This window comes from Lolium rigidum, chromosome 6 (genome assembly GCF_022539505.1).
Source record: "Lolium rigidum isolate FL_2022 chromosome 6, APGP_CSIRO_Lrig_0.1, whole genome shotgun sequence".
Classification (NCBI taxonomy): Eukaryota; Viridiplantae; Streptophyta; class Magnoliopsida; order Poales; family Poaceae; genus Lolium; species Lolium rigidum.
This window is the reverse complement of record NC_061513.1, coordinates 165,085,349-165,104,959: the sequence shown is the minus strand read 5'-3', so window position 1 is coordinate 165,104,959 and position 19,611 is coordinate 165,085,349. Positions and strand designations below refer to the sequence as shown.

Here is a 19,611-nt window from a genome sequence, read left to right as displayed (position 1 = left end):
TTCCAAATGCGCACCACTGCAACCGCACAATTGATTTGCATTTAGGCCCTCCAGAGAAAAAAACGTTAAACTTTAGTCCTGTCATATAGCCTTATAGGGCATGTACTGTAATTCACAAGACCGTCTTATCTTAATACCCTCTCATAATCTAGATATAATAATAGAATATAAGGTACAATAGTTATCTTTTATTCTTATCTATAGTAACTACGTATCTTTAAATATGTGGTGAGAAAAATATTGGTAAGAGATCATCTTTTAATAAAGACAAACTTTTTTTCAAATTTCTCTTTCCCCCAACGCAACATTTATCATAAGTGGCACCCGTAAATATCATCATTGTGCATGCCCCTAGTCTTGACGTCACTGGCGTAGCTTAGTGCATGTCGGGGCGTAGACCACCTGAGAAAGAATATTTATTATTTGAGCTATATCCTGCCATCAGAAGACCAATAGGAGCAATACTTGAAATGGCAATCCAAAACAAACACCAATACTAAGATCGGTGCATTCCTTACTTTGATCCGACCCTGTTCCCCGACCAGTTTGCTTGCTCACTAGAAGAGTCAAGCGAGAGCAGCTAGTTTAGAAGCAAAAGGACACCAGGGGCTATTCGGCTTCACTTGTCGGAGACTGAACTACCGCTTTTGAGCCCGTAACTTCCATTAGGAGAGGCATCCTCGCTCAGTTTCAACTGGTGGTTACTTAAGTGTCTTTTATCTGCCGGATAATTCAGACTTGTCTTTGTGCTTTCGGGTTGCCTAGACCAGAGAATTCAAGAAATAGAGACGCGCATTGCCTAATTGGTAGTTTATTTCCCACCATAGCTTTACTCAAGTGGAAATCCTTTTTTGAATCGAACAAAAAGTTCGTAACCGCTCGTCCAATCGTAGTATCTCCAATCTCTGCCTTGGTTGGTGCACCTATGGTTCTTTTTGTTATTGATGCCAAGAAAGATAAATAAAGGAATACAATCTTCATTGCCTCTAGTTGCGAAGGTAGCAAAGCTACAGATTCGAGTGAAATGGTTGGTGGTAATGATGTGTGGTAAGGTCGCTGCTAATGAATGGTGGGTGCGTGGAGAATGCTATGGATTCGAGCTCTATTTTCCTCTCGGTACTTAGATTTGTTTCTTATCTCTCATTCCTGTTTCCTTTGTTCTGCCGACTACATTGAGCCTCTTCCACTTTTTTCTTTTCTCTAGCCCCTTGCTCCAAATCTTGTAGCGTCGGTCCCTACAGACCAGAAACCCGTTTCATTTTCTTTGCCAGGTGGCTAACATTCTTAATATAAAAGTCTTGTTTGTTATGGGAGTCAGGATCGTCAATCAATTAGAAAAAAGGGGGGCACCGCCCCCCCCCCGCATGATTTGCACATGCACTGAAGAATTTTTTTTGGGATAGGCCTAAATTATGGATTTTTGAGGATTTTGCCCCCCCCCCCCCCCCCCAGCAACTTTCACCAAGCTCCACCACTGCTTGGCGTCAAAATTGAATCTCTCTTTCCACACATTCAAACAATACATTATCAAAACTATCATAAATCAACCAGACATGTTAGAAATCTACAAACAATGTGAATACGAGTCGCTTGTGGCGCAAAAGTTAATTTAAAATTGGCGTGAAGGATCACCTGCGAAAAACAAAAAAGTGATTTACACAAATTGATTGGAATCATACAACAAACTTCATTCAAGTTCTTCCGGTGACATTTTAGTATTAGTACCAAATTAAACTTTGACAACCACTTTGATGAGTGGTAGAGCTCTAGGGGCGTGATTGCCTGGTACACATCAATCACACACAAAAATACAAAGTGGTACTCCATTGCACCACTGGAAGTCTCCTCATCATCAATTACACACACGTCGGTGCATTAATGGCATTAGTGGCGTATCCAATGGGGGTGTTATGCCACCGCCTTCAAAAGTAATACCTTTGTTTCAATGAATAAGGCATACGCTTATTTTAAGATAAACTTTGACCTATAAAATTTAAGCAATAAAATTTTAACTATATTACACATAATGAGTAACGTTGGATTCTTATTGAAAAGCACTTTCAAATCATACTAATTTTATATCAACATTCTTTGTACATTTGAAGTAATACTTGGTAAAAAACACATAAAATGAGGGTCTTTTATTCATTGGAATGGAGGTAGTATAGAACTTCTTCTAGCTTGGTGTTTTGGCACCCGGGAGCATATGCTTCCGGTTTTTAAATTTTGTTTTAAATATACTTTTAAAATGTTGAAAAATTCAAACATAAAATTTAGTGGGTACATCTTGAAATTCTACACGTTTACAAAGTGGTTCCGCAGAAAACCGACATTTTGAGTGCCATCTATAAAAAAGACAAATTTTGCTATAAAAAAAGGTTGTATACGAGACGTTTTGTATGTCTTTTTCACACAAGTTATAAAAAATGTCGGTTTTTCGCAAAACCTGATGTGCGCACGTAAAATGTTGATACGTAAGCGAGAAAAAATTTGTTCGAATTTTTTTGATATTTCAAAATATTTTTTCCCGGTGGCAGGAGCATATGCTCCCATGTGCCGAATTGAATTTCTGTTACGTGCTAGTACTATTTTGACTAATAGTGGCTAAATACAAAGCTTGCCACCCCCATTTGTTCTAGATTCGCCGCTGCGGTGGATTTAGCCCGGACGTCAGTCGTTCTGCCATGTGCCATGTGATTAGCAACAAAACTGGTGCTTGTTTGTGTGCTTCTCTCTGTCTTCAAGTAATCGCAATCGCAAAAATAAAGAAGAGACTTTTACTCCCTGCGTTCTAGATAAGTACTGTACAATATTTTTGGATTTTGCATAGTCTTCATCTTCTGATGCCTTTTGCCTACAAATAAGAGCCTAACCCTCGGTTGTCGCAAAGCTCAAGTCGTTCTAAGCAGCCACCGCGTGTAACCCCAGGACCGCTTGAAGCAGGACATTGGTTTTGTAATTTGTACTCGCTTAATCTGTCAAATTAGCGTCACAGCTTAATCTAATAAAAAAGAAATTCGCGCCAGCCTCCTGTTTCATTGCTTCTTTCTCCACAGGTCTTAGTTGCTGGGGGCAGAAGAATGACAAAATGCTACAGAAATATTGCGCAAGCCATCTGGAACGAATATGCTGGCAAATGCATTTTTAGGAGATTCACACTACATCACACTGATCCGAAACCCAGCCGCAGGCACTGCTGCACTATTGCAGTGTAATACCTATTACAAAAAAAACTCCTGCTTCCATACAACAGGTAGAAATATGATACTATAGCTGATACATATCGTACCAACTGGGTGTACTAAGCTATCTGGTGCCCTGTGGAGGCTGTGGTACAATGCAAAATACATTTGTCAAAATGGGTCTGAACATATCGCTATCAGGTCACTAAATTGTTCAGTCTGTTGCTTTACATGATGATGAATCAATGGGTCTGTCTGAACCCATCCTGTGTGGGTAGCGAACCGGTCAACATTTGGCTTAAAAAAGACTTCTGAACTCGGAGGGAAGTCATCCTAGTGTTCATTGTTCAAGCTCTGACCACCCTCGGGCAGATCAATCTGCAAATCCCCAATATCCGCAGCACTGAGGTACGGTAGGAGCAAATTAATAGCTTACCAGACCAAGAGCATTGTGGCTGGTCCCGTCGTAGTCTGTTCTAGCATAAAAGTCCAGCTTGACCTTGGAGATCAGGTTATGTAGACCGAAAGCCAGGAACCTTGCTGAGACCCATCTTCCGAAGAATGAGTTTGGGTATGGCTGGTGGGACAGCAAGGCCCATGCTCCTGCTGAACTCTTCACCGAGAGTAACAAGCCTGGACTTGTTACCGCCAATGGTCTTGTTCGAGTTGTAGTACCCTAACCATGCCTGGTAGGCTGATTCCTTTGTCTTCATCTCTACTCTTCTGAGTGCACCTTTCACCTGTCAAGTCAATCACACATAAGAAAATTGACTTCAGGTTTATCAAACAGCTAATAGTAGTCTGTCGTTGCTAAATTTGCACCAGACTGATGATCAAATTACACATGTACTAAAACTGTATACTGCTTACTTCCGTTTGAATGCTTGAATCAACTGAAGGTGTCACAGCCTCTGACACTGACAAATCTTTAACGCTAGTAAGAAAATGACTTTCCCAGGGAGCCAACAGTAAGAGGCCCTGCCCTTCCTTGCCTTTCCGTCCTGTCCTACCAATTCTATGGATATACTGTTCTCTACCAGCAGGAATCCCAACCTTGAAAATACAGATAACTTTCATGAGAAATGTGCATGGGATTTTTGGTAAAATATGTGAAAACAGAACCTACCTGTATGACAAGGGTGACATCAGGATAATCAACACCACGAGCTGATACATCAGAGCTAACTAGTATCACACCCTTTGACCTTCTGAATTCATCTGAGACCTTAGTCCTCGCAGATTGTGACTTTCTGGAATGAATCTCTCTTATATTCAGTTTCAGCTGGGAGAGAACTTCAGCAACCAGTTTTGTGACCATTGCGGTCGTACAGAATATAATCACCTGCAAAATTGTATGGGTAAGATGACTTAAGAACACATAGAACATCTTTAGTATACATGATTGCAACTACATGCTGACACAACTTACTTTGTAGTCTGCATCTTCTGAGACATGCTTCTTCAATACATCATATAATATAGAAAATTGCAGATCTAGCGGTGCAACCATATACATCTGGCTAACCTGATGAAGCAGCACTAGTGTAAGGTACTTGATTTGAACTTTTAATGTACAACTCATAAAAAATGATGGATTTAAACCTGTGAATGTGTCTCCTCATCACCCTCTTTAACAGTGTTAATGAACTTATAGTCCTTCTTCATTGCTACATGACAAATTTGACGGACCTAACAAAAAACATTCAAAAAATCAGATTGCCAACATGGATTGACAGTGCATAAATTATTAACAGAGATACCTCTTCTGGAACAGTAGCAGAAAACAGCAGTGTCTGTCGATCTTTAGGAGTGGCTGCCATTATTTTCTCAATATCTCTTCTGAATCCCATATCCAGTAGGCGGTCAGCTTCATCAAGAACAAGAACCTTCACGCCTTTAAGCCGGGTAGAAAAACCGGGCGTGTTCTCAAGATGATCCTTAAGCCTTCCTGGTGTAGCAACAAGAATCTGTTTGACCAATACCAAGCATTAGTGAATAACCACACCTAGATATGTGCACACTTGAGTTGATAGGTCTGACCTGACATGGGTTAGCTTGCAAGTTCCGTTGCTCTTGAGTTATTCGAGTCCCACCAATTACAACCTGAACACCTAGTGAGCGATGATACTTGAGAAGCTTTTTGGCCTCAACAGCCACTTGGTTTGCCAGTTCTCTAGTAGGGCACATCACAAGACAATTTATCGATGACCGCAACTGAGTCCGCTGAGAAGTGGATAATGTAGAGAGAACCTCAATGGCTGGCAGCTAGAAATGAAAAAAAAAATGAAACTCAGTCAGAATGGATAATGGTTTAGAATATCGAACCGACAGTTCAGTAACTGTTAAACATCAATCTGAGTACTGGGGCTGAATAACAAAGAGTACCAAAAAGGCAACGGTTTTCCCTGTCCCTGTCTTCGCTTTTGCAAGAACATCTTTGCCTATAGTGGAACAAAACAAGGAATATCAGTTACAGGGCTCATCCTACCCAAGAGATTGATATCACAGTGCAGCAATTATATTTGCATTTTTTTTAACCTTGTAGGATTACTGGCAGAGTTGCTTCCTGAACCTGGGTCATCTTTCCATATCCAGCATCTTTGATGCCTTTCAACGAAAATGGAGAAATATCACATTGATCAAACCTGCAATATGCATGAGATTACTAAACTTCAGAACAATTCAGCAAAGCATACAAGTTGTGATAGTTCTCAATAATAACACTAACACTGAGCATCACAGATTAGGACCATTAGTCATTTAGGCACCAGCCACGAAAGGCATGATACTCCTTAGCATGCAATTATGCCCCAGTATTTTGTAGTTCTACATTGTTCCATGCCATACTTATTCTGCAGCTGCAGTCTACTTAATTCAAGTTAGATAAATTCGTTATCCAATGATTGTACCATCATATTTAATCTTATATGTTCTGGAAAACAGTATGTCAGCTGCAACTTTGGTTCAAGGAAAAAAAACAGTTAGGCAAGTATCAAAGTATCTAACAGCAGCTCTACCAAATGAGATCATTACAATCCACCACAACGTCTAACGCGGCACTACTTAAAAGAGGCAGCACCCGTTGATTTACAATACTAAGAACTTACATTTATACAAACTCAGAATACTATTAGAACAGCGTGAAAAAATCGATTAATTGTAGCAGAACAGTATATAATAGCTTGCACGATATATAGGCCCAAAAATAGATATTCAATATTTCTTCCTAACACAGTGTTTTAAGATTTAATCTCTACTAGCAGAGTCATTCAGCATTTCTTATTTCAAAGTCCAAACCATAGAATCAAGCAACATTGACTGAATTCCAGCTCTCCATTTCTACAGGTTTGAAAAGATTTGAGGGAAGGGCGTTTGTAAGTTTGGGATTTCGTTGTTACCGTGTCTCGCTGAGGTAGGAGCCATCCACGCCTCCCGCCTCGCCCCCGCTCTTCTCCGCATCGAAGCCCAGAGGCTCCCCTTCCCCTTCCCCTTCCTCCTCGCGGACGCCCCTTCTCCTGCCCGCGACAACCCTAGGGAACCCAAGGCCGTCCTCCGCGACCCTCCGCTGCCTCTTGGGGTCGGCGGCGCCGCGGGAGGTTCCCGACCTGAGCTGGCCGACGACGTCGGCGATGTCGACCTTGGCGGCGGCCAGGGGAGCGGCGATGCGGCGGACGCTGGCTGTAACGCGGAGGCGGAGGTGGCAGGGAGAAGCCCTCGCGAGGACGGGGAGTCCTCCGTGGGCGCGGAGCAGGATATCGCCGCCGGCCATCTCCGGTGAGTGGCTGGGGCGTAGGGTTCTGGGAGGAGGGGAGGTTCTGCCTGGGTTCGCGGCTTGGCGCGCGGGGACGAGAAGATAAGATATTTCGCTGGTTCGTGGGGCGCGGCTTTATAACGGCTGAATTATTTTTAGTTGGGTAAATCGGAGGTAACCACATTTTTGCAGCGATTTTGCAAAGAAAAAATTAAGAAATGTGTAATTCGTTTTGTGTTGACCGCCCTCTTCGTAACTTTGCAATGTTTATTAGTTACAGGAACCGCTCCCACTAAACAGGAACCGCTCCAACAACGGGCGATCTCTGCCCGCCAGCAAACTACACCGGCCAGCCGCCGGTCCCTGCGGCCGTTCCGGCGACGGGAGGGGGTGGGGACCCCGGAGTATCGGCTCCGGCCTGTAGTTATTGGCAAGTGTTTTCTTGGGGGGCCATTCTATGAAGAAGATTGCGTCGCGTTGGAATAATTTGCCTCTGCTCTTTCTCCATCTCGGCGTCGCTCTAACCGGTGACGTCGGAGGGCAGGTGGCCTGGTCTTCTTGTTGGTCTTCGGATCTGGTAAGATTCGTATCTGGCGGTTGGCGTTCGGCACTCTCGCGGGTGACGGTTGCGTTGGCTGCTGCAGTTATGTCTGGCGTTTTGCAGTTGGGTGTGAGGATGACGGCAGGCGGCGCGTTTGTCTTCTTCGGCCGAGTCCGGAGATGATGACGGTGTTGGGATCTGGTGACCATGGGGAAGATCCCCGGCCGACGTGCCACAAAGTCTCGGGCTCGTTCTCTGCGACGACCCAGTTCATCGGCTCAAAAAGCATCATTGAATGCGATGGTGATCTCCCAGATCTAGGTTTGGTGGTTGTTCGCCTCTTTTTCCAGTGCTACCATGGTGGCAGTGGAGAAATGTTTCGGCGAGGCACAGGTTTCTCCAAGGGTGAACTTGTAGTTTTACTTCTTGTGAGTTTTCTTGTGCAAAGTTGCTTGATGCAAATGTTTGTCTTGTGTGGTGACCATATGGGTAATCTCTGTAAACAGATTGTCTAATGAAATATATGGTTACGTCAACAAAAAAAAAACTTTGCAATGTTTATGGCGCACGGAACGTGTTAGAGATATATTTGGTATACGTACAGTTTAGCTAGTCTAGGATAGAGATAGATCTTGTGTCTTGTCTTGCACTCCAAAATGATCCCTGTACGCCTATATATACTCGCCCATGAGGCTCAATAATACATCCATCATATTCCGCAATCTCTCCTCCCTCTCTATCCTTCTACATGGTATCAGCCGCAAGTTCCTGACCTAGCCGCCGCACAGCTTCCGCGCCGCGCCGCCCCCGGGGAGGTCTCTCCATGATCTACTCCGGGGGCCGCGCAACCCGTATGAGGGTTCGTCCGCCGATCCGTTGATCCGCTGCCCTCGAGTCTTTTTTTTTTCCAATCCGTAGATTGGTTTTCTTTTTGCTCCGCCGGTCGCTCGACCGGCGTTTTCTTTTTTGGTTTACCGATCATAGATCGGATTGAGTCGCCCACCGCCGCCGTCACCGCGCGCCTCTACTCCGACAACGGCATCGATCTATACCGGCCATCTTCATCAACCGCGCGGCACGGCCGCACGCGTCCACACACGGGACGCCTACGTGCGACGCAGCGGGCTGTCTCGCCCGCGCGGTCTCCATCGCCGGTCCGTCTTCGCCGTCATTGCCGGGACATCACCGACAACGTCGCCAGCGACTCCAATCTGCGGCACGTCGTCCACGCCATGGCACGTACTAGCGCTGCCGTCGGTCCGATCAACCGACCGCGCGCACGTCTCCGCCAAGCACGTCCCCGAGCACGCGCCTACCACCGATCGAGCTACGGGCTGCCGCCGTGTCGCCCTTCGGGTCGCGGCGCCGCCGCCTTTGGTCCACGCGCTGCTAGCCAACGACGCGCCTTCGAGGCGCGTACATCGCCGGTGGCGTCCCGCCGCTGCACCGACTCGCGCCCTGCAGCCTACGCCGGCCCCTCGGGCCGTGGCGTCGCCGCACGCGGTCGCCTTCGCCGTCCCCCGCGCGTCGATGTCCGAGGCCACCACGGCGCCGCCCTTCGGCGCGGGTCGCCTCCATCCGCGCATGGTCTTCGTCACGCCGGCCGGGTCTTCCTTGCCTACTTCGTGTACCGCCGCCGCGCCCCACCCCAGGTCGCCGCGCGGGCTCGCCAACCTCTTCGGGTCGCGCCGGGCTCGCCGACCACCGCAACGCCCGTCTAGGCGTCCGGCTCGACCACCCCTGGTCACCGCTGGGTTCGCCGCCTTCTACGTCTTCGTACACTACAGCCTCGCCGCCGGCGTCCTCGCCTCTTCCCCGACTACGTCACTGCTACTCTACTCCGACACCCGTCGTCGAGACTCGCCTCTTCCCCGACTACACCACCTGCTCCTCTTCTCCGACACCCGTCGTCGAGACCTCCTCTACTAGTCTACTCCGACATGGCGCGCACTTTGTAATGTTCCCTACCGTCGCATGTCCGATGCGGCAACACCGGAAGTGCCTTCGTCCCCGACACGTTCCCGAGCCCGGCAAACTCGCGTCGGACGTCTCGTCTTCATCGGCTTCGACAACGTCTTCTTCGGCATCGCCTCTACGACCGCCTCGACCGCGTCACCGACTTCTTCTATGTGTACTCGGTTACGGCAAAACCGAAGTATGCCTTCGTCCCCGACGTGCGCCTGGTTCTGGCAAAACTAGGGCCGCACCTCGTCCTCAACGGCTCAGACTGCATCGACTTCGGCATCGACCATCTCCACGACTACCTCGACGCGTCTCCGTCACTCTCCTCGCGCACTACGCGCTTGCGGCTACATCGACACCGGCACCCTACCTCGACATCGACCACGGCAATCCCTCGCGCGGCTCCCTCGACCAAGGTTGCAGCACCCACGCTCTCGGCTACCTCGACATCGGCACAAAGGGCTACCACCTCGCCTGCGCCTCACCAGCTTCCTCTACAGTCCAAGCATCCGCGACGCAACTCCGTCCACGACGCTCCCGCCGACGGGGTCCACTTCGGTTTATCTCCGGTCTAACCGTCCGCGGCGCTCATCGTTGTTCACGTCACTACCGCTACGGCTAGCGGGGAGTGTTAGAGATATATTTGGTATACGTACGGTTTAGGTAGTCTAGGATAGAGATAGATCTTGTGTCTTGTCTTGCACTCCAAGATGATCCCTGTACGCCTATATATACTCGCCCATGAGGCTCAATAATACATCCATCATATTCCGCAATCTCTCCTCCCTCTCTATCCTTCTACAGAACGCAACCAGTTTAGTATAGCAACAAGTTAAACCACAACACTAGCATAGTGTAAATGCAAAATTCCGTTCAAAGCCATCTAATCTAGTATAACCTCTATAACCACATAGTACAGAACAACTCCATCGCCCATCACGACGATCCGGGGGATTTGGCACCACCTTGAATGATTTCCACATCAGTCTCACTAACCAATGAGAGTAAGAATGCAACTTCAATTGCGATTACGATTACGAGAGTATCGTAAGAGAAAGTGCAAAGGCTACAATCAGGTTAATCAAACAAATATAGGGAATTATATCCCATTAATACCACCCATGGACCTGCGCGCCGGTGGCATTCAAAGTTTCGAACCATAGAACTTCGCCATGTAGTTAGATCATGTTTAACAGACCCCTTAAAACACCCAAACTCGTATAATAACTGCTAGAATACGGGTTTGAGCTCTACCCGGCCGTCTAGCAGGCCCCGTAAAAACGGCCCCCGCTTCGATTTTTGCTGTTTTCGATTACGGGGCGGGCTTTCGCCCCTTACTTGTACGGGGTGGGAGACCAAATACAGGGCCAACCCCCCACTCGTGGCGGGCTGAAATTTCAGAAAATCTAACCGTTTTCGCGATTTGCCTCGCCGGAATCCGGCTAAATTCCGGCGAACTGCAGCCGGGGCGGGGCTGGGTGAGCGCCGCCGGGGCCGGAGCGAGGCGGGGCGAGGGCGGCCGGGGCGGCGCAGCCATGGCCGGGGCGGGGCGAGGCGGAGCGGTCGGGAGCGGGGCGGGCGAGGCGACGGCGGCCGGGGCCGGGCGGGCGAGGCGAGCGGCGGCCGGGCCGGGCGGGGCGAGGCGAGGGCGGCCGGGGCGGCGCGGCCATGGCCGCAGCAGGCGAGCGGCGGTGCGGTCGGGAGCGGGCGGGGCGAGGGCGGCCGGGGGCGGCGCGGCCGGGGCCGGAGCGGGGCGAGGCGAGGGCGGCGTGGCCATGGCCGGGGCGGGGGAGCACGGTGGCTAGGCCAGGAGTTGGCTAGAGGAAGAAGATGGAACGAGTTTTTTTTTTCGATTCGGCATATTTTGGGAATATTCCATTTTACAGGGTGAGTTTACAGGTTCGGCTAGATTGGACGCGTTTTTGGCCGGTGAAAAACGAATACAGGACCCTCTACTCGCGTTTTAAGGGGCGAAAAAATACGGGGTCTGTTAGACATGCTCTTATCTCGTGAAAATACACGTATCCGTAAAGAAAAACAAGCCCTCGCCACATTTGGCCACTTGTAGGAAAGGATGTGACAATATGCCTCCTTCTACGGTATTCATGATTGCCTTGCGCTTACACCGGAGACCAGGAGCAAGCTGTGTTATATCCTTGGGGAGAAAAGATTCTATATAGCGTTAGTGACTCGCATCTTATTTTGAGTTGCAAGGAGTGAGATGTCTCTCATACATGGTGAAAAAGAAATTGTGAGTGGATTTCCATTGTTAAATTCACTAGAATCCTAAAAGATCTCGAGGTTTTATGCGTTGCGTCCGGCCAAGTGAGGCAAGTCATGTGGTGGATAGATCTTTATTTGCTTGAGAGAAAGAACCTTGTACAGTTGTACGACGTGGATTCTAATCTCACGCCGGCCAGTTTCCTTCTGTTGTCGAAACGAACATGGATCAGATCGGCAGTACGTGCAACGATACTATGTTAAGCTTGCAGTGTAAATATCAGCACAACGATCAGATGGCCGAGTTGGTCTAAGGGCATCTCCAACCGCGCGACCCAAACCGCGCCCGCGCGTCCGTTTGGGTCGAGCCGGACAAAAACGCGGCCCAGCGCGGGGACGCACCGCAAAAGCGGACGGCCGCGGCGTCCGGAACGACGCAAACCCGGCCCAAATCTCGGGCTAGGTTTGCGTGGCCGCGGATGGCACGCGCCGTCCGCTCGCGTCCGCGCGCCGGTCGCCTCGTCTCCCTTGGGCCCACCCGTCGGTGACCGGGGAGTCTATTAAATGGGGACCGGAGGGGATCCGGCCCTCCACTCCGGTCCCCACTCCACTCCGCAGCCGAAACCGCCGCCATGGCCCCGAAGCGGGTTTCGCCGGAGCCAACGACGACGAGGCGAGCAGCGGCCGCCGTCGTCCGCCGGCGGTGCGACCGTCGTGCGGAAACCGAGGCGGCCTCCACATCGGAGAGGCCGCCCGCGGCGGCGCGGCATTGCCGCAACCGCCGCCGCCCAAGCCCGAGTCCTCGGAGGAGGACCCGGACCTCCGCGCCGCCCTCATCGTCTCGGCGGCGCGGCGGGAGGCGGAGGGCTGGGAGCTCTACGCCCAGGCGCGACGGGAGGAGGAGGAGGAGGCGGCGCGGCGGGAGGAGGCCAGGCGCCGCGCCGACGACCGGCGGCGCCGCCGGGAGGAGAGGTGCCGCCGCCGGAGAGGCGGCGCCGAGAGGCCGGCGGCGCGCGCCGCCGGCGGAGAGGCGGCGCAGCGCCTCCGGGCGGCGCGGGTGGCTCCGGACCCCCGCTCGCCGTGGGAGGAGGCCCCGTGGTCTCCCCGGCCGGAGGCGGGAGGAGGCGGCGCGGCGGCGAGAGGCCGGTCCCCGCGCGGTCGAGCCACGACGGTGCCTCGCCGCCGGGGACCTCGACGACGTCGCCGACGACGCCCACAGGGGCTAGGCGACGCACCGGCGGCCACCGCGCCGCCGACCAAACCCTAGAGGGTTTGGTCTTTTCTGTTTATATTTTAGTTTAATTTTAAAAGCCCATATAGGGGCTTCTTTTGTTAGTTTTTTTGCCCAAAATAGGGCTATGTACTAAATTTGCCCAAAATAGGGCATATGTTTAATCAAATATCGTTTAAATTTGCCTCTTTTTTGTTTTCGTTTTTCTCCGGTTTATGCGATGCGTCCGCGCGTTGGGCGCAGCACGCGACCCAAACGGACACGCGGACGCGAGGCGCTGTCCGCGTGTCCGGGCGGCGACCCAAACGGCCCAAAACGGACGGCCCAGCGCGTCCGTTTGGGTCGCCCGGTTGGAGATGCCCTAAGGCGCCAGATTAAGGTTCTGGTCCGAAAGGGCGTGGGTTCAAATCCCACTCTGGTCAAATCTTTTTATTTTTTAAATCCTCGACAATTTGGCGGTCGTTTCGCTTGCACAGTTCAAATTTTTTACCTTTATGTATTCTCGAAAATCTGGCGGCTGTTTCGAGCTAGCCCACGGTGCTGAACTGCTGATGGAGGCGACTGGAGACTGGAGAACGTCTTTTGTAGCGCCAACGAACTTCTGCAGCTCGGCCGGCACGGCGGCGCGTGCTAGTGCTCTTCCTCGCCGGCGTCCGCGTGCTCGTGTATGGAGCGGCCCTTGTTCTCCTGCGCAGTCGTTCCATCATTCGCGAGTGTAGGCGCGCAGCTTCTCGTTAATTTCAGATGTGAGAAATCTGTCCGTCTTTTGCCACGGATACATCGTTAGTGCTTTCCACGTGCGCATGTGTCCTGTTTGTTTTTCCTAAATTGATTTAATCCTCCCACCTACTCATAAAAAATATAGAAGCTTTAGTTTACTTTAGCCAAAATTTGAACTAAAGTCTCAACACTACAAATGCGTGCAGATACATTCATATCTAGATAAAGTGGGTCACTTGTTTTAGAATAGAGATAGTATGTAATTATTTGTGTTGCCGGTGTCATAAACTACCTCTAGTTAGTGTTCTTATTGATTTGTGATTTCGCTTGGTCCCGATTCGAATGGATGAAGTTTTGCATGCCCAATAGCATGAGGCTACTACGGGTGCCCCCAAGGATGGAATGACACCCAATAACATCGTCGCCGCCAACATTGGCCGAGGCAATGCGTAGCTTATGCGTGTGCCCATACACCAACCTCGGAACTCGACCTCGTCACACGTAAAAATATCAAGCACCACCACAACACAAGGAATAAACCACTAGCATCACCACTAGTGGCATGATGCTGGCAGCCCACTATGTTCTGAGTTGGCCCCCCAAATTAGATGTGTTCATATGTGTCACCGTAGCGGAATACACACCCTCATCTGGCTAACAAGGACACCAAGAACGCAACAACTGAAGGAGATAACCCGTCCACCATTGTCCGCAAACTGGATGAGCCAAACCACGGTCGGCGATGAAAGGATGAGCCGAGGGAAAGATATGCCAGCTACATCATGGTGAATTCAATGTTGCAAACACATGAAAGTTGGGTACGTCGCCGAGGAAAGGTCAAGGAGAAAGTCTAGAACAAGTATTGGTTTATTGCCATACACCATGTGTTACAAAAAAAAAAGGCATGCAACTTTTGTGGAAAGTCAACGTCTTATAAGTTCAACCAATTTTATAGTCAAAAATATAAAAAGGATCCACCATAGCATATATTCTTTATATATATCATAGAGGTTTATATTTGTCTCTATAAAAAATAATGTTGACTTTCAATTAAAAATACATGCTTTTTTGTTGGAACGGAGGTAATAATAATATTAGGATAACAAAATATAAATGCCCAAGAAATATTGGAATTTATCTGACTGAATCCTCTATAAAAAAAATAGAGGAGGTTGGAAAAAAAAGTCGTGGGTTAGATGCTTAGATCAAACAATGTCGTACTCCTGCTTTGGATTCATGAGTACTAATTTTGTTTTGTGTGTTTCAAAGGGCACACAAGTTCAATCACATATCTTGCTTTGGATTCAATCAGCAGCGACCAGCGAGGCAAAGACGGTGCCCATGATACACAACGTTTGGCAAATAGCACACAGTAATCTTTACAACCGTCCGTCTACATACTCTTGAGATAGCACCACCAGACGACAGTATTCTTTTTTAGAGAGCGCAAGCAGTATTCTTTACAGTTTCCCAGACACTGAAATTTCAATTTAACTAGTGAATAAATAAAACTATACAAAATAATAGTTCCATATGTACAATCTATGTAAACGACAATTTCGGATGTAAAAGAGCTACTTCCTCTTATTTATATTAATTATCTCTAATATAGATCTATCTAGATATATTTTAGTTCTAGATACATCTATATTAGTGACAAGTAATATGAACATGAGGAAGTAAAAACAAAGAGAGCGCAAAAAGAAAAAAGATGTATATACAAGGAGCGCTTGGGTACAAGGTCTCCTACGGTACTAGAAGGAATAACTAAGAAGAAAACGAGACGTAGTAGAGCCTAGACTATATATCCAACTAGGAGAACATCGAGTCGATCAGGTCCGTAAGCGGCGTCGCCATCCTTCGCTTGGCCGGAGTACGGATGAGTGCCTCCACGGTGTACGGGCTGTTCTTGCTCTGTCAAACAAAACAAAGAACATCGATAAGTACATATAGTATACAAATCAACAAATCTGTCCACGCAAATTTGATCCAAGAAATCAGACTAAGAACATAATCGACGAGTCATAGCTTGGGTAAGTTGATAGTACCTTGGAGCAAGTGCGATTCTCTTGGTTGCAGACGGGGTATTCCGATGGGCAGCAGGTGGCGCCGTCCTTGCAGCAGGTGGCGGCCTTGGCAGGGCAGCACCCCCACACGAAGCACGTCTTCCTGACGCCGTAGGTGCAGCAGCAGGTGCTCCCCGCCGGGCACTTGTTGTGGCGGTCGCAGGTCACCGGCTTCGTCGGCTCCGGCGGGCTCGGTTTGGGTTGCGGGTTGGGCCCGGTCTTGACGGGGTAGGAGGCCATCATGGCGATGCCGCACTTGCCGGTGCGCGCGGTGACGTTGCGCTCCATGCGGATGTAGCCGCCCTCGCCCCAGTTGGGCCCCCACGAGTTGCGCACGGTCCAGTAGTCCTTGCCGTCGTCCGTCGTGCCGTACCCCACCGCCACCACGCCGTGGTCGAGCTCCGTGCCGCACCTGCCGGAGAACACCCCGGACTCGTACAGCTGAAACTCGGGCCCGCCGGCCTCGATGCCCACGCTCACGGGCTGGTGCGCCACCGCCTTCTTCAGCGACAGCTCGTCGTTCTCGGGCACGCTCTCGAAGCCGTCGATGGACACCACCGTGCGGCCCCTCTTGGCGAGGTCGCACCTGCCGTCCTTGGCCGTGTAAGGGTAGTCCTCCTCCGTGTCGATGCCGTCGTTCCAGGCGATGAAGTCGAAGGCGTCCTCCATCATCCCGCCGTTGCACCCGCTGTTCTGCCCGTTCCTGGCGCACTCCACCAGCTCCTGCTCGGAAAGCGTGACCAGGTCCCCGGTGACGATCTTGTTGATGCCCTCCACGGCGCCGACCGCCGAGAACGCCCAGCAGCTGCCGCACTGGCCCTGGTTCTTGACGGGCGCGACGGCGCCCTTCTCCTCCAGTCCACGTGCTCCGGCAGCGCCTCGACGCCGTCGTGGCGGTACCTCTCCCCGATGGCGTGGAGTCCGTGGCTCCTAGGGATGGCGCCGCCGAGGTAGGCGGTGCGGAACTCGGCGTTGGTGAGGTCGGCGAAGCGGTTCATCCCGAGGCGGAACCCGTGCGCTTCCGCGTTGGCGTTGTGGGCGTCGACGATCTTGAGGTTGCCCCAGAACGCGCGGAACCGGCGCTCGAACTCGCCGAGCGCGTTGTAGGAGCGGCGGTGCCGCGCGAGCCAGTGGTCGTACATCGCGCGCACCTCGGCCTCCGTCCGCTGCAGCCCGCGGACGCCGTGCGCCGAGTTGTACGAGATGATGGACATATCGGGCGCCGCGGCGGCTGCTGCTGACGCGAAGAGGACGAAGGCCAGGAGGATCATGGCCAACGAGGCCGTGGCCTTGCCGCCGACCCCCATGGTCGCGCTTGCCTCAGATCGTGTCGAGAGTCGATTGATCGAAAGCTATGGATTCACGTCGAGTCGTGGTTTGGTTCGTGTTGTGTGTCTTGGGGAGGTTGGTGCGTGCCCCCGGCGATCTATATAGTAGGATTGGAGCGTGGAGTTGCAATGGGATTCTAGTTGGAGTAGTATGCAAGTACAGTAGTATATACTGTCCGGAACGGCACGTGCATGAACTGGCTTCTGTAAACTTTGGATGTACCGGATGACTGGCGTTTCAAACACCGCTGTTCGATTCGATTTAAATTCAAATCCTACCTCGATTCAGACCCCAACTTTCAAACTTGGACGAAACGTAGCCGTACGGCCATACGCGATGGGTAAGCTTTTCGAGTCACAGTGTGAAGCGAACCACGATTCACGATAGGGGCAAAATAGCATGGCAATACGCACAGCAATCTGACTGATTTTCTTTGAGAATTCGGTCCAACTTTCCTGTCCTTGGATGTTATGCGTTGATTCTGCTCCTTCTTAACAGCATCTCAGCAGATACGGCAAACCTCAAACTCGAAATCCACGTATCGAGGACACCCAACGCGGATATGGGTTCGAAAAACACGAACGCAATCCAGATATGACATATAAAACTGTAAAGTTAAAAAAAAAACACGCGCAAGACGGAAGAACAATTCATTCGGACAGTTCATGCTTGCATTGATCCTAAATTCAACTACATTATATCAAAAGCAACTCGAATTTTCTAATCTGCATTGAAATCCGCCGCCATGGGACTACATTACAGCAAAATCGGCTCCGGGATACTCACCGGAGCCCTGTGCCGTGGCGGCGGCGCATCGGAGCGGCCTCCATCTTCACCACCAATGTCGTTGACGGGCGCTGGCGGGAGCTCGACCCCGACGATGACGACGCCACGGAAAGAGAGGAGGCGCGGCCGCAGCAGTAGCGCTCCGACTCGCGCTTAGGGAAGGCGAGTGGCGTCGCGATGCCATAGTAGCGGTAGCTACCGTGGATACGCGCCGCGTCGGAGCGGAGCTTCTCCACCTCCGTCTTCTCCTTCTCGCCGGCGGGAGGAGGGGTGGAGCTCCTGCCGCGACCAATCTGGCCGCCCCCACGCCCGCTTCTGCTGTTCCCTGCCACCATCGTCACCGGAGGGAGCTCGGGGTGCTCGATCTACGCTCGATTGCTCGCCAGCGGCGTGTCGATTTGACGGCGACGGGAGGCGGAGAGGCGGAGGAGCGCATGGGGTTTGGCCCCCATCTTCCTCGCCGATCGTCATATATGGGGCCATGATAACCCACAAGTATAGGGGATCGCAGCAGTCTTCGCGGGTAGTAAAACCCAATTTATTGATTCGACACAAGGGGAGACAAAGAATACTTGAAAGCCTTAACAGCGGAGTTGTCAATTCAGCTGCACCTGGAAACAGACTTGCTCGCAAGAGTTTATCAATAGTAACAGTTTTATAGCAGTAGCAGTAGTGAAATAACAGCAGCTGAGTAACAGAGACAGCAGTAGTGATTTTAGTAAACAGCAGGATTAAAATACTGTAGGCACGGGGACAGATAACGGGCGTTGCATGGATGAGAGAAACTCATGTAACAATCAAACAGGGCATTTGCAGATAATAATAAAACGGTGTCCAAGTACAAAGCAATCAATAGGCATGTGTTCCAATTATAGTCGTACGTGCTCGCAATGAGAAACTTGCACAACATCTTTTGTCCTACCAGCCGGTGGCAGCTGGGCCTCAAGGGAATCTACCTTGGATATTAAGGTACTCCTTTTAATAGAGTACCGGAGCAAAGCATTAACACTCCGTGAACACATGTGATCCTCACATCACTACCATCCCCTCCGGTTGTCCCGATTCGTCACTTCGGGGCCATTGGTTCCGGACGGCGACATGTGTATACAACTTGCGAGTAAGACCATAAACAATGAATATCATGATGAAATAATAACATGTTCAGATCTGAGATCATGGCACTCGGGCCCTAGTGACAAGCATTAAGCATAACAAGTTGCAACAATATCATCAAAGTACCAATTACGGACACTAGGCACTATGCCCTAACAATCTTACACTATTACATGACCAATCTCATCCAATCCCTACCATCCCCTTCAGCCTACAGCGGGGGAATTACTCACACATGGATGGGGGAAACATGGCTGGTTGATGAAGAGGCGTCGGTGGTGATGGCGGCGATGATCTCCTCCAATTCCCCGTCCCGCGGAGTGCCAGAACGGAGACTTCTGGCTCCCGAGACGGAGTTTCGCGATGTGGCGGCGTTCTGGAGGATTTCTGGCGACTTCGACTTCTTCCCGTGCGTTTTTAGGTCGAGGGCGATAAGTAGTCCGAAGGAGGGCGTCGGAGGCCTGCCGAGGGGGCCACACGCTAGGGCCGCGCGCCCTCTCCGGGCCGCGCCGCCTAGGGTGTGGGGCCCTCGGGCCTCCACCGACTTGCCCTTCCGGCTCCATGAGTCTTCCGGGAAAATAGGGCCTTCGTATAAATTCCGAGGTTTTTCCCGAAAGTTGGATTTCTGCACAAAAACGAAACACCAGAACAGTTCTGCTGAAAACAGCGTTAGTCCGTGTTAGTTGCATCCAAAATACACAAATTAGAGG

At 50.6% G+C, this 19,611-nt stretch overlaps 1 protein-coding gene and 1 pseudogene across 1 annotated transcript; both read right to left on the bottom strand.

Annotated features, from left to right (window-relative positions):
* Positions 1-3,260: 3,260 nt before the first annotated feature.
* On the bottom strand, positions 3,261-7,019 carry LOC124659188 (DEAD-box ATP-dependent RNA helicase 25-like). The gene is made up of 10 exons (XM_047197122.1): positions 6,581-7,019; positions 5,721-5,827; positions 5,568-5,623; positions 5,223-5,447; positions 4,943-5,149; positions 4,785-4,871; positions 4,612-4,707; positions 4,309-4,524; positions 4,053-4,235; positions 3,261-3,922 (listed from the first exon to the last, which is right to left on the bottom strand). The coding sequence occupies exons 1-10, from the start codon at positions 6,949-6,951 to the stop codon at positions 3,695-3,697; spliced, it is 1,776 nt and encodes a 591-aa protein (XP_047053078.1). The 5' UTR covers positions 6,952-7,019; the 3' UTR covers positions 3,261-3,694.
* Positions 7,020-15,419: 8,400 nt separating this feature from the next.
* Positions 15,420-16,980, bottom strand: LOC124663509 (annotated as a pseudogene).
* Between the last annotated feature and the right edge of the window lie 2,631 nt (positions 16,981-19,611).

Bases quoted from the DNA above. Each gene is read 5' to 3' on its own strand.
- LOC124659188 (XM_047197122.1), bottom strand. From the start codon at position 6,951: ATGGCCGGCGGCGATATCCTGCTCCGCGCCCACGGAGGACTCCCCGTC. The intron at 5,624-5,720 runs GTTAAAAAAAAT...GTTCCACTATAG, and splicing joins TCTGCCAGTAATCCTACAAG to GCAAAGATGTTCTTGCAAAA. The intron at 4,525-4,611 runs GTAAGTTGTGTC...ACAATTTTGCAG, and splicing joins CAGAAGATGCAGACTACAAA to GTGATTATATTCTGTACGAC.